The sequence below is a fragment of the Citrus sinensis genome, chromosome 5 (assembly GCF_022201045.2).
Source record: "Citrus sinensis cultivar Valencia sweet orange chromosome 5, DVS_A1.0, whole genome shotgun sequence".
In the NCBI taxonomy this organism is placed as follows: Eukaryota; Viridiplantae; Streptophyta; class Magnoliopsida; order Sapindales; family Rutaceae; genus Citrus; species Citrus sinensis.
In genome coordinates this window covers 7,620,669-7,634,121 of record NC_068560.1, presented here as the reverse complement: position 1 = coordinate 7,634,121, position 13,453 = coordinate 7,620,669, and the positions used below count along the sequence as shown (strand labels likewise).

The window sequence follows — 13,453 nt, the reverse complement described above, 5'->3', positions numbered from 1 at the left end:
ATGATTTAGCATTTGAGAAGCTCAAAAGATTAATTTAAATAATTATTTTCCATAAACTAAAAGGTTTTATATTTATAAGATAAAACATTTTGTGGATTTGAGTAATTTAGACTTAAATGAAAAGTTTTGCAATCTTTGAATTTAATAAGTATTATTTTGAATTCCGGAGTTGGATCTTTTTGCAAACATTTGAAATGTTTTGGGCCAAACTATAATTTATAAAAGTTTGAGGACCCAAATGTAATCCAAATATTTGAAATCCAAACTTGGACAGAGAGTGAGCGGCTAACCGCCTGAGGCTAGGGGCTTGCTACCTGAGGAAAATCTCATATTTTCAAATTTTGGACTAAAGTGAAAGGTCTTGAGAACTTTGAAAAACATAAGTACTATGTTAAATTTTGAAAATGACCTCTTTAAAAAAATAATTTAATTGGGGCCATATCATAATTTCAAAAAGTTTTGGAATGACAATCATTATTTAGAAATTATGAAATTGGACCTATTTGCAAAGTTTTATGATGTTTTGGGTCATAACATAATTATAGAATGTTTTGGGCCAAAGTGTAATTTTGGTGAACAGTATTGTTGTTGCAAATTCAAATTTTACGGTAATATCACTGTTATGAGCGGCTAACCGTTTGGTTGCAGAAATTTGTCTAAAACGGTTAGTTTTCGGACTTTAACTATAAAAACTCAACTCCAACTTTATTTTAAGGACTAATGCAAGTATAAACAAATTCGTATAACATATATTGAGCTTCCAAATCGCAAAATCATTATTTATTGAATTATTCTTGTGCTATCATTGGCATATCCACTCTTAAAGAGAGTTTTTGTCACAATTTTCATTTTTATCAAATTGTATGTGTACAAGTGTGAGAAACACTTGGGGTAAAGAGATTGGGGAGATAATCTCTTGATTGTAAAGGTTCATTGACACCTTGGAAGTCAATTATAAGAACTTGAAGCCTTAGGAGGCTTGGATAGTGAAATCCTCGAGCTTGGTTGGCTTGGAGGCGTAGACGTAGGTGGGGATTGTCGAACCACGTAAAAATCCTTGTGTTTGTTTTCTCTTCCCTTACTCTTTTATTATTGTGCTAATTGAATTTATTGTTTTCAATTCCATTAGGGCATTAGATTGAATTGTTGCAAAAATTGTTTAGCACAAAATTTAAAATCCCAATTCACCCCCCTCTTAGGTTGCGTAACTTGCATTTCATTATGGGCACATCGAACAGCTTCTTGTTAGCCTAAAAGGCTACACATAATGTAATTTTGATGATAACAACCATGTGTCTTAAGTGATTTGATAAATATTGTATTTCACATTTTCACTAGTTCTTGAAGGATAATATTTATACAAGTGAATAACGTGAAATCAAACTCAAGACTCTCAACGGATAACGGCACGATCAAGATCAACACACTCAACGGAGTCATTATTGCGACAATTCTTGTAAAGCCGGTAAGGTTTAATATATGTATGAATTAACATTTGAGAAGCTCAAAATTTTATTTAAGTAATTTGGATTAAAATGAAAAAGTTTTACAATCTTTCATTTTAATAAATATTATTTTGAATTCTAAATTTAGACCTATTTGCAAACATTCACAATATTTTAGGTCATATTGTAATTTTAAAAATTTTTTAGGAATAACGAGTATTATTTAGAAATTCTAAAATTAGACTTGTTTGTAAAGTTCTATGACTATTTGGGCCATAGTAAAATTAAAAAAAAATTAGACAAAAGTGTAATTTTGGTAAACAGTAGTACTGTAGCAAAATTCAAATTTTAACGGTAACTTTCACTGTATTGAAGTGCTGAACCTGCTAATTAAGAGGTTAGCCACTTGTCTGTTGGAATTTGCCTATAACGGCTAATTTTTGGGCTAAAACTATACGCACTCAAATTCAATTCATTTGTAAAGATTTTTGCACGCATAAACAAGTGTAAATAACATATTTTAAGATTTCAATTCGCAAATCATCATAAATTAAATCTTCATGGAGCTATTATCTGTATATCCACTCTAAAAGTGAGTTGTTTGTTGTAATCTTTATTTGCTCATCAAATTTATGAGTGTATAAGTGTGAGAAACACTTGTGAGAAGAGATTGTGAGATAATCTCTTATTGTAAAGGTCTATTGACACCTTAAAAGTCATTTGTAAACATTTGAAGCCTTACGAGGCTTGGAGGCTTGGATAGTGAAATCCTCAAGCTTGGTTTTCTTGGAAGCGTGGACGTAGGCGGGGATTGCCGAACCATATAAAAATCATTGTGTTTGCTCACTCTTCCCTTATTCTTTTATTATTGTGCTTTATTAAATTTATTGTTTTTGATTTCATTAAGCCAATAGATTGAATTGTTGTGTGGTTTGTTTAGCTTAAGTTTTAAAATCTCAATTCACCCCCCTTCTTGGGTTGCATAACTAGCATTTCACTTCTAAGACACCTGTTAGGATATCTCCCTATAGGATAATGTATGGAAAAGCTTATCACCTACCAATAGAACTGAAGCATCTGCTTACTGGGCCATAAAAAAATTCAACATTGACATGCAACTGGCTAGTTCAGAAAGAAAATTACAGCTAGCAGAACTTTAGGAAATTCACAATGATGCATATGAAAATGTCAAGATTTACAAGCAGTGAGTGGAAGTCTTTCATGACAAGCAAATTATAAGAAAATCTTTTACATCATGTTAGAAAATGCATTTGTTCAACTCTCTCTTGCATTTACTCTTTAGTAAATTACACTCTAAATGGTATGGTTTATTTATTGTTCAAACTATTTTTTCCACACAAGGCCATTAAAATTAATGATTCAAAGAATGGTGTCACTTTTAAAGTTAATAGTCAAATATTAAAGTCACATCTTGAGTACCAACCACTTGATGAAGATATCGAAATAAATTTTAGTGACCCATAACATCTTTATTGAGTTTTTTTCTTTAGGTGATTTAACTTTTTGTCATTTTGTTTTACTACTCCTTTGCTGATTGAAATTATTTGTTTAATGCTAAAGTGTGTTTGTTTAATAGTTGTTTTTCCTCTTACTACTTGTACTACGTATCGTGAGCACCTCAATGAGATAGATTTTCTTCAATGACCTTAATGAACTTCTACGAGTGAAGCGTCACTTAAGCTGCTCGCTCCAAGCTTGAAAATCACATCATGTTGGGGATCGAAGACCACCGGCGTTAGTATCCCATTTTGAAGAGCTAGAAAGACAAGTCAAAGAAATAGAAGGTGGTATCTATAATATCCAATTAGAAATTGAGGTAAACTCGAGACAATAGTAAGTTAACATCCTACTTTTTATATTGTATGTTTTTTTTTTGCCATTTGCTTTCATATGTGTTTTGTTTTTGCTAGATTGATTCATTTCTTTGGTGTGCGTTGATGCTTATTGCTATAGGTGTCAATGTGCAAGTGTACATTGACAACAAGTAATATAATGATGAGTATTCAAATTATCTCCACAAGGATTGATGTTATAGGATTTGCTACAACAATCTTAACTGTACAATTTCAGTCTAATTAAAATAAAATGATTATTGAAATTAATGAACTAACTAAATTAAAAATGTAATAAACAAAATGCAATAAGAAAAATCTCAAATCAAAATTAAGGATGTACTCAATAAGAAATGAGTAATTGAGTGATTAAACTCACTTAATAGTATTGACTTTATTCCAATTATGATTTTGTTGCTACAACATCTACTACCACATTGGACAGAATCTCTCATGCATCCTCAGCTGCCGCATGTTGAATATCTTAGATTTATATGTAATGTAATAGTGACTAGTTGTTATGCTAACATTAGATACAACATTATACGTTCTAGATTCCAATTGCCCTGCAAGAGGAATCTCTATGTCCAGTTCTTTACTAATCATAAATTAAGCATGGCCCTATTCAAATTGAGATTAACTCAACTTGAGAAATTCAATCCAAAACCATCTATTGTCTTGATTTGTTCCACTAAGTCAGACCTTTTTTAGGCTCTTTCTTAGCTAGTATCCACTAAATGGGTGGTCAACCGAAATAGGAATTTGCAATGAGTAAAATCAAGACAAAATGCTACAGTAGATTCTAAGCAACACACATATAAAAGTCAAATAACTATTAAGCTTATTTAACGCCTAACTATATAAAAGTTTAGTTCGTGATAAAAGATAAAACAATAACAATACTTGTTTTTGCCATCAAACACATTCCCATAGAGAGATAAAAACAAGAAAATTAAGATGAAGAATTGAGTTCTGCTAGATCTTGGCAATCTATCTTTCTTTCTTTTTTTTCTGGAATCCCTAGCTGTATCCCTAAACTCTCTCCCATTATCCTTTTTCTTTTGTTTTCTCTGTTATTTTTTTTGAGTGATAGCTCCCCCATTATTTTCTTTCATGTGTGCTCTTTTTATATCTTGTAATTAAGGCAATCAAAAGCATGTGGCCACATGTTTTCTTTTTTTGGAAACCTCTGCTTTGTCAGTTAACATGCACATAATCTTATTTACAGTTGCTCTTGGATTGCTGCAGCAATGGTTGAAGCATCTTCTCTGATTCAGATTTGTTTTAGTTCATCTACAAACAAGTTCTTTATCATCTCTGCAAGTTTGCTGCTGTAGTATTCCATCCCTAAGACTTGAGCTTTTTAATCACCTACAATCACACACATAATTAGAGCACAAAGTAAGCTAAAATAAAATCAATTTCTTAAAAATAAACTTAAACAGATGCTTAAACAAAATGTAATAAAATACAATAAGAACACATAATTTACTAAGCAATATTAGTTTAAGTATAAAAATGCCATGATAACTCTCATTTCATAAAATTATCAAACCCCCAAACGTAAATCATTACTTTTCCTCAAGTAATGACAACAATACTAACACTTGAATCATACAATCATGCAACAAACAACTTAGCTCTGTCATTTAGATTGCTCGAATTAATCAACCCTCAGATCTCATTCTTAGACATATAAAATCGTTGTTAGTAGTTCCAGTTCTACACTTAGATCTTATTTTGTCCATAGTGTGTGTGTGGCACTTTGATTAAGTTCCAGAGTTGCTATAACATCACACAAGTATCAAATATAACTTAAAGATAAAACAACAGACATTTCCATTTATGGGGGAACATGAGTAAAAAAAAGGCTTCAAACTGTGCTACAATAAAAAATAATGATTTGCTAACATAAGCGTGTTAGCCTCTAATGGTAAAAATCAAGATTGACAGTTTAATGGTAAAAATTATTGCTGTAATAACCAATTCATTGCTAAAGTATTAATAGTAAATGTCTCTATTGTTTGATAATCATCTTCTATTTGCCATGCTGTAAGTGATGCCACAAAAATTCCTTTATGGTTCTTTGCCTTTGTTTTTTTATTATCGAATTCTACTTACTACAATTTAATGACAAGAAAATAAAAGAAAATAAAGAAGTTAGATGCACAATTTAAAAGAATAAAAAGGCAAATTAACAAATTTCACAACTAAATTTAGTGCTTTAAAAATTTAAAACTTCCTTCATTGGGTTGCCTCCCAATCAGCGCTTGATTTTAGGTCTTTCAGCCTGACCATCCCTGATTGCTAAAGCTGGATCCTTTAAGAACAAATCCTCCCTTGGATTGTTCACAGTAGCTCCAATGTAGTGCTTTACTCTTTGTCCATTCACCTTGAATTCTTGACTTGTCTTTTCATCTTGAAGCTCTATAGCCCCGTGAGGATAAACTTTGGTAAGCTTGAAAGGTCTTAACCGCCTAGACTTTAATTTTCCTGGAATGAGCTCCCCCTGCTGAATTTGCTTGTCCTGCGATTGGTTGGTCCTCTCCTTATAAAGTCTTGCATTTCCATCGGAGAATAACCGTAACTCTTCTAGTTGACAAAGTTGTAGCTTTCTCTGCTCTACTGTAGTAGTCATATCCATATTTAAACATCACCACTTTCTCCAAAATCTTTTTTTACTCCTTGTTGGATACTTCTGCTTAACCACTTATTTGTGAATAATATGTTGTAGCAACTTTATGCTTGATCCCATACTTAACCAATGCTGCATCAAACATTCTGTTGCAAAAGATGGGTTCCTTCATCATTAACAATGGCACTAGGAGTGGCAAATCTTAGAAAATGTTCTTCTGAAGAGACTTCACCACTGCCTTTGTATCATTTGTTGGCAATGCTGCATCTTCTACTAACTTGGATACATAATCCACAGTAACTAAGACGTATAAATTGTCAAAGGAGGGTGTAAATGGTCGCAAAAAGTATATTCCCCATACATAAAAAGTTCAACTTCCAAGATGTTGGTTAGTGGCATTTCATGCTTCTAAGTGATATTTCCCATTCTTTGGTACCTGTCATAACATTTAACAAATTCATAAGCTTCTCTAAAAATAGAGGCCAGTAATAACTTGATTTTAGAACTTTTGCTGCTATTCTGTGTCCTCCAAAATAACCACCATATATTGCAGCATGACAAGATTGGAGAATATTTGATAGTAATCCACTCACTAAATAATTCGCAAATTCTACATACCATGAAAATCTAGATTGTTGTAACATCTATGCATGTTGTATCATTAGCAACTCTTCATCAAGAAAAGTTTCTATTATGTCTTGCATAGTTAGAGTGCTTGTATTTGCTTCTAGCCTTGAGAGATGATCTGCTACTTGATTTTTAGCTCTTTTTTTGCTGTTGATTTCTAGATCAAACTCTTATAGTAAAAGAATCCACCTAATCAACCTTGGTTTGTCATCTTTCTTTAAAATCAAATACTTTTATAACTAAGTGATCCATATAAATAGTCACTTTAGTGCCAACCAAATAAGCGCTGAATTTATCAAATGCAAAAACACATGCCAGCAACTATTTTTTAGTGGTATTATAGTTGAGTTGTGTAGAATTAATTTTGTAAATGGGTGGTTGGAATTGAGGTGGAAGTGATTTAAATTATCCTAAAATTGGAATTGAAATGGCGATAGTAAATTCTAAAATTGGATTTGCAATGGCGAGAATAAATTGAAGAGAAATCTATTGAAATGACGTACTTGGGTATCTGGATCCGTATCAACATGCATAATAGGCTAAATAATCTTTATTAATGTCAATTAAATCATGAGAGGAGAATCCACACCTCATGAACCACGCTCTAATCAATATGGTGCTAAGGGCTTATCGTGCCAAATAATAATAACCTTGTACTAGGGGGCTAGTGAAACCAAGGCGGTACTAGACAAGATTAGTATTATTTGTCGACGAGAAGTCAAAGCATCCACAAAAATTAGAGGGGAAGAGAAAGTAAATTTACCAAATAAAGCCCATGACACATGTTGAGACTTCACCTTCAACCCAAGCTTGAAAGAAAATTAGCCACTCATAATTGAACAAGGGGCAAAATGAGAATTTATTAAAATACGTAGAAAATACAAAATGGAGAAGGAATTACAGAAAATGGATCCCAAAAATGGATTCAGAGGTATCCAATTAGAGGGGGAGGCCCCCTTTTTATAGATACATGGAGTAAATCATGACTATCGGATTAAAAACAGTTTGGACGCTCATGATTGCGCCACGTCATCAGTCAACAGTACGCGGTTTGACCACGTGGATGAAGAGTAACACGGTTTGACCCGGTTTTGAACAGTAACGCGGTTTGGTTGAAAATAATCTTGTGCAATGCATGTACCGTATGCGCAAGTTTTGGTCCACTAATATGCTGCCACGTCACCATCAACAGTACATAAGAATTTTAGTCCAACAGGATCGTGACACCTCATCAGTCAATGCCACTTCATCGATCCGTCTATGTGAACAGTTTCATGAATAGTAACGTAGACAGTACCGTACATGTGAATAGTGCCATTTTTCCTTTTATGCCCCTCCTAAGGTTTTCGACCGTCCTGAGTTCAAAAGTGATATCCGTTTTGCCGTCTGATCTCTCGTTTATTGTGAAATGACCATGATGCCCCTAAAATACATAAAATACTTAATTAAAATCAAAACACATAATTAAATTGCAAGAAGCTTAAATACATAAAAGTAAGGGTTGTTAGTAAAATTTGAAATGTAAAATGATGATTTTCTCCTTTATAAATATACATTTTCTAACACTCAACACCGCCCCCCCAACCAGTTTATTGGTAATCCCTAGCAAATAAAGCAAAAACGAAATTCAAATCCAAAATGATTTTTTTTTAATAGAAACACTCGTGTTTATTCAATCAGATTAATGATAGCAATCAAATAAAAGTATAAGCATTATCTCCAGTTTAAAGCAACATCACACCCACATCAACCATCCACATGAATCAGCCTAATAGATTGTCATAGCTACTTTCAAGAATGACATGTCAAACCCCAAAATCTCACTGGAAGTAGTGACACTCTCACAAAGAAATTAAACTCAATAAAAATAGTCACTCCAATGAATGGTACTTGAGAGAGAAAATAATAAAGAAGTGATATCACATGCTCTCACCAAGATGAAAGAAATATGCCCTCAGCTTAGAAATAATACGATCTTAAGTCAAACAAAAATGCTAGTCAACCCAATTTATTTATTTCTTTTTCTTTTATTATTATGCACTACTACATCTTTTTAGCCCATATAACTAGCTTCTACTTCAGACTATAGTTCCCTAAAATCAAGAAGGACTTTTATTAGGACGTAACGTAGGCTAGGGACATGGTTAACAAATAAGGGAAATAAGGAAAACAAAGTGTATGTTTGAGAAAAATGCAAAGAAATTTTTTTTTTGGAAGTTGCAAGGTGGATTTCACCTATTATTGTTATTATTTTTTTTCTTTTTTTTTGAAACAATTTTTTTTTTTTACTTTTGCTTGGCACAACGTCACTGAACAAAATAATTATTTACATTTTTCTCAAACATAAATAGGTGATAGAACTTATAAGACATCGAGTAATACTTAAAATCGGAGTGGGTCAAGATGATAAGTTTAACAAATAAAAGACTTTTTTTTTCCTTTTTTTTTAAAGGCTCAAAAGGGGTAACTATGGATATTTAATAAAAATGATGGCTAGAAAGGCTCAAACGGATCAAAGATGGCATTTCTATCGTCTTTTAGGGCTCTAAATAATCATCTATATCTACTAGTTAGATGGGCCTCCCAATGTAGCAACACACATTTTTTTCTTTTTCTTTTTTTTTATTTTACCAATTTTTTTTAAGGGTTAACTCAAAAGAAATCTAGAGGTCATATATAAAATAATAAACTGCTAAGCTGTCTAAAGAATGGGCAAAAATGTTACTCTCCAAGAAAAATGATAGGCTCAAAAACTCACTTGGCACTTATTTATGACATGTTCATTCCTTCAAACAACTCATATTTGTCTCTGACATCAACATGTAAAGTAGTAAACATAGCGTAACATCACTTAAAACCAAAGATAATACAAATACTAAAATTTGAAATTAATCATGTCATCCGATGTTAAAACAAATCACACATTTTTTTTTTGTTTTTAAACAACATCCTACCCCCCAACCTATTCTAAACATGAAAGGAAAATATGCATGCCGAAATGTGAAAATGATGCAGAAAAACTAATTAGAAAATTACACTTAAAAAGAAAACGATTTTTTTTTATTTTTTTTAAACGGTGAAGATGCGTTTCTAGAGGCACTACTCTCCATATTCAGCCATCTTTGACTCAAAAATTTAAAAATGTATATTTATAAAGGAGAAAGAGGAAGAAAACAGTTTTTTTTTTTAAACGATGAAGATGCGTTTCTAGAGTAACTACACTCCATATTCAGCCATCTTCAACACAAAAAGTTAGCAACAGTTAGTTTCTACAACAAAAAATCAGTAAAAACTTAACCATTAATCATGTCATCCAATGTTAAAACAAATAACACAATTTATTTTTTTTAAACAACGTTCTACCCCCCAACCTATTCTAAACACGAAAGGAAAATATGCATGCAGAAATGTGAAAATGATGTAGAAAAATTAATTAGAAAAAGAAATTTTTTTTTTTAACTAAGAAGGTGCGTTTCTAGAGGCACTACACTCCATATTCGACCATCTTCGACTCAAATATTTGAATATATTTATAAGGGAGAAATTAAAAAGAAGAAGAAAAATGAAAATGTCTAATTTTTTTTTGAATTTTTTTTGAATTTTTTTTTTGTTTTTTTTTCAAACGATGAAGATGCGTTTTTAGAGTAACTACACTCCATATTTAGCCATCTTCAACACAAAAAGTTAGCAACAATTAGTTTCTACAACAAAAAATCAGTAAAAACTTAACCAAGATTCCACAATTGTCGACTATTCCCTCCCCCCAACCAGAATGAAACATTGTCCTCAATGTTTGAAAGGAAAGAAGTAGAGTTTAGAAGACATCACCTGGGTGGTGTAACACAGAAGAAAATATTTACAAGCGGAGAGTTAAATCTAATTTGTACTTCTTACTGTGGCTACTGTTACTGTCATTATTTGGACGCTCCAACACAAAGGTCCAGGGGTCTGGCTTCGGTCTATAAGCTTATAACAAATCAAGTAGCTCATTAGCAGTGTGAGCACAAATAAAGAGTTTTTTCGCATTAGAGGGAATGAAATAGTTTTTTATTGCATGGTTAAGAAATGCGATAAAGCCATCATAAAAGTTATTGACATTTAACAAACCGATGGGTTTCTGGTGGATGTGCAGATGGGCCCAAGATGCTAGTGTGATAAGTGCCTCTAGAGTTGCAAGATCTCCTGGAAGGAAAATAAAATCATCAGCATGATTAAGCATTTCAGTTATTCTTTCTTGCATAACTGAGACGACTAACTCTTCTCCAGTTGATGAGTCAGGCAAACTGCCCAATGGTTTTAGGACTCTTGGGATGATGCCTAACACTTGACTTTCTCTGACAAAAGCTGCTTCTGAGACCATTTTTGATAACCCTCGGTTACCTCCTCCATACACCAAGTGTAATTTTCTCTTTGCTATACTTCGACCAAGATCGATGGCTGCCTCAACGAACTCTTTATGCTTTCCATAGTTAAATCCAGAAAGCACACAAATGTTCTTGAATTGTCTATTTGGAGTAGCTGCCATTGTGATACTTCTCAAAAAACAATTTGTGAGTGCTTGACAAAAAAAATCACATTTAAGAGTCTTGGTGACAGTGGGTCACAGTTGTGTATAAGGTAACATGTCAGTGTCAAATAACGCATAAAGCACGTGGCTCGCGAGTCAAAAAGGAAACAATAAAAAGGAAAAAGCAAACAGTAATAAGGAAAAAGCAAATAGTAATAAAATTATTAAAGACAATAATGCACACAATAAAACAATAGTGAAATAAAATAACATTAAAGTAAAAGGATATTTACAGGTAGTTGCGACTGTGGCTCACATCTTCCTCTGGTTTTACGTCCAGAAACGGTTTGAACGCCCTCTATGGGTCGAGGATAGGCTTCCTATCCAGTTTTCTTATAAAGTGGCAAACAGGATCGTTTATAATCAGATTCTCGAGACTATATCGTGCATGCTCTTTCTGGAATAATGGCCATAACTGGAGAATCGCTCCTTGCACATATCCACTGGGATGCGTTTCAAGAGACAAAAGGATATCATCCAATGACTCCTTATTCAAGCCATCCCTAATGAATTGAATCTTATCTTCCCTGTTATCAGACACCATTCCTAAAGAACATGGGTTTTTATTGCAACTCATTTTGGCACACTTATGACAAACAATAGAAATTCTTCGAGCTCGTCGTTTTCTTGCATAATTTCCTTTACGACAACCAGGCATGTATGCAATAAATTTTGGAGGTAACTCACCTGCCGATCGTACTTTAGCCTCGATTAACCAACGGATGTCAGCAGGTATGTTATTCCTCATGAGTAATCGCATGCGTTCGGACCGGGCTTTATAGATTGTAAGAAGGGCATTCTGAGGAAGTAAAGGAATTCGCTTGTGAAGCTTCTCTAGAATCTCGTTTCTGTCCATACCTTCGCCTTAGAATATCAGTTATTATGGGAAACTGAAGTAACCGACTTGATTGTCACGGAGTACCGTTATCCGCCACTTCACCGGGGTAACAAACTAAAGCACACAAATAGAAAAACAAATTGAAATACACAAAGAAAATTAAAATCGTCCTCTTATTGAATTTACCTCAAGCTCCAACTGGATGTCGTAAACACTTCTCTCAATGTCTCTGAGTTGGCTTTCTAAACCCTCAACATAGGCTACTAACTCTGGTGGCTGTAGAGCCCAAATGCGATGTGTTTTACAAAATTGAATCTGTATTTTGAGATGAGTTTTGACACGTTGAAGTGGTTTAAGAATGTTAAGGAGGAACGGTCTAAGTAAGGTACTCATGATTAAAAATGACAAGAGAAAACTTAATAGTTAAACAAACACACTTATGCAAAAATAATTTCAATTAGCAAAAGAATAATATAAAGAAAGAAAAAAAATATATCAAATCACCGAAAAGAAAAAAAAATCAATTCAAATCTGGTGGGCCACTCAAATTTATTTCGGTGTTTTCTCCATGTGGTTGGTACTCTAGATATGGCTTTAATCTTTGACCATTAACTTTAAACGTGACACCATTCTTTGGGTCCTTAATTTCAATTGCCCAATGTGGAAAAACAGTATGTACAATAAATGGGCCAGGCCAACGAGATCGTAACTTACCTGGGAATAGGTGCAAGCGAGAATTGAATAAAAGCACTTTCTGACTTGGAGTGAACGATTTTCTCATAATTTGCTTGTCGTGGAAGACTTTCATTCGTTGCTTGTAAATCTTTGCATTTTCGTATGCGTCATTGCGAATTTCTTCAAGTTTTGCCAGTTGTAATCTTCTTTCTAAGCTAGCTTGCTGTATCTCAAAGTTGAATTTCTTGATGGCCCAATACGGACGATGCTCGAGTTCCACAGGTTGGTGGCAAGCTTTTTCATACACTAACCTGTAGGGTGACATCCCAATCGGGGTCTTGAAAGCCATTCTATATGCCCATAATGCATCATCAAGTCTTAATGACCAATCTTTTCTGTCTGGCCTCACCGTCTTTTCTAATATGTGCTTTATTTTTCAATTGGAGATCTTAACTTGGCCACTAGTTTGCGGATGATATGGGGTCGCCACTTTATGAGTGATTGAATACTTTGTCAAAAGAGCCTTGAATGCTTTATTACAAAAGTAGGCACCACCATCACTGATTATTGCTCGAGGGAATCCAAAGCGTGAAACAATGTTGCTTTTCAAAAATCCTATCATCACCTTATGATCATTGGTTCTACATGGAATTGCTTATACCCATTTCGATACGTAGTCAATAGCAACCAATATGTATTGATGGCCAAAAGAATGGGGAAAGGGTCCCATGAAGTCGATACCCCATACGTCAAAAATCTCAACCACTAAAATTAGATTTAGTGGCATCATGTTCCTTTGTGTAATGCTCCCCA

The 13,453-nt window shown here is 33.5% G+C and overlaps 1 protein-coding gene across 1 annotated transcript; it reads right to left on the bottom strand.

The window, feature by feature from the left end:
• Window positions 1–5,561: 5,561 nt before the first annotated feature.
• LOC127902217 (uncharacterized) lies at window positions 5,562–5,942 on the bottom strand. The gene has a single exon (XM_052441043.1). It carries the CDS (start codon window positions 5,940–5,942, stop codon window positions 5,562–5,564), a length of 381 nt encoding a protein of 126 aa, XP_052297003.1.
• Between the last annotated feature and the right edge of the window lie 7,511 nt (window positions 5,943–13,453).

Coding starts and splice junctions, on each gene's coding strand:
- LOC127902217 (XM_052441043.1), bottom strand. CDS start 5,942: ATGGATATGACTACTACAGTAGAGCAGAGAAAGCTACAACTTTGTCAA.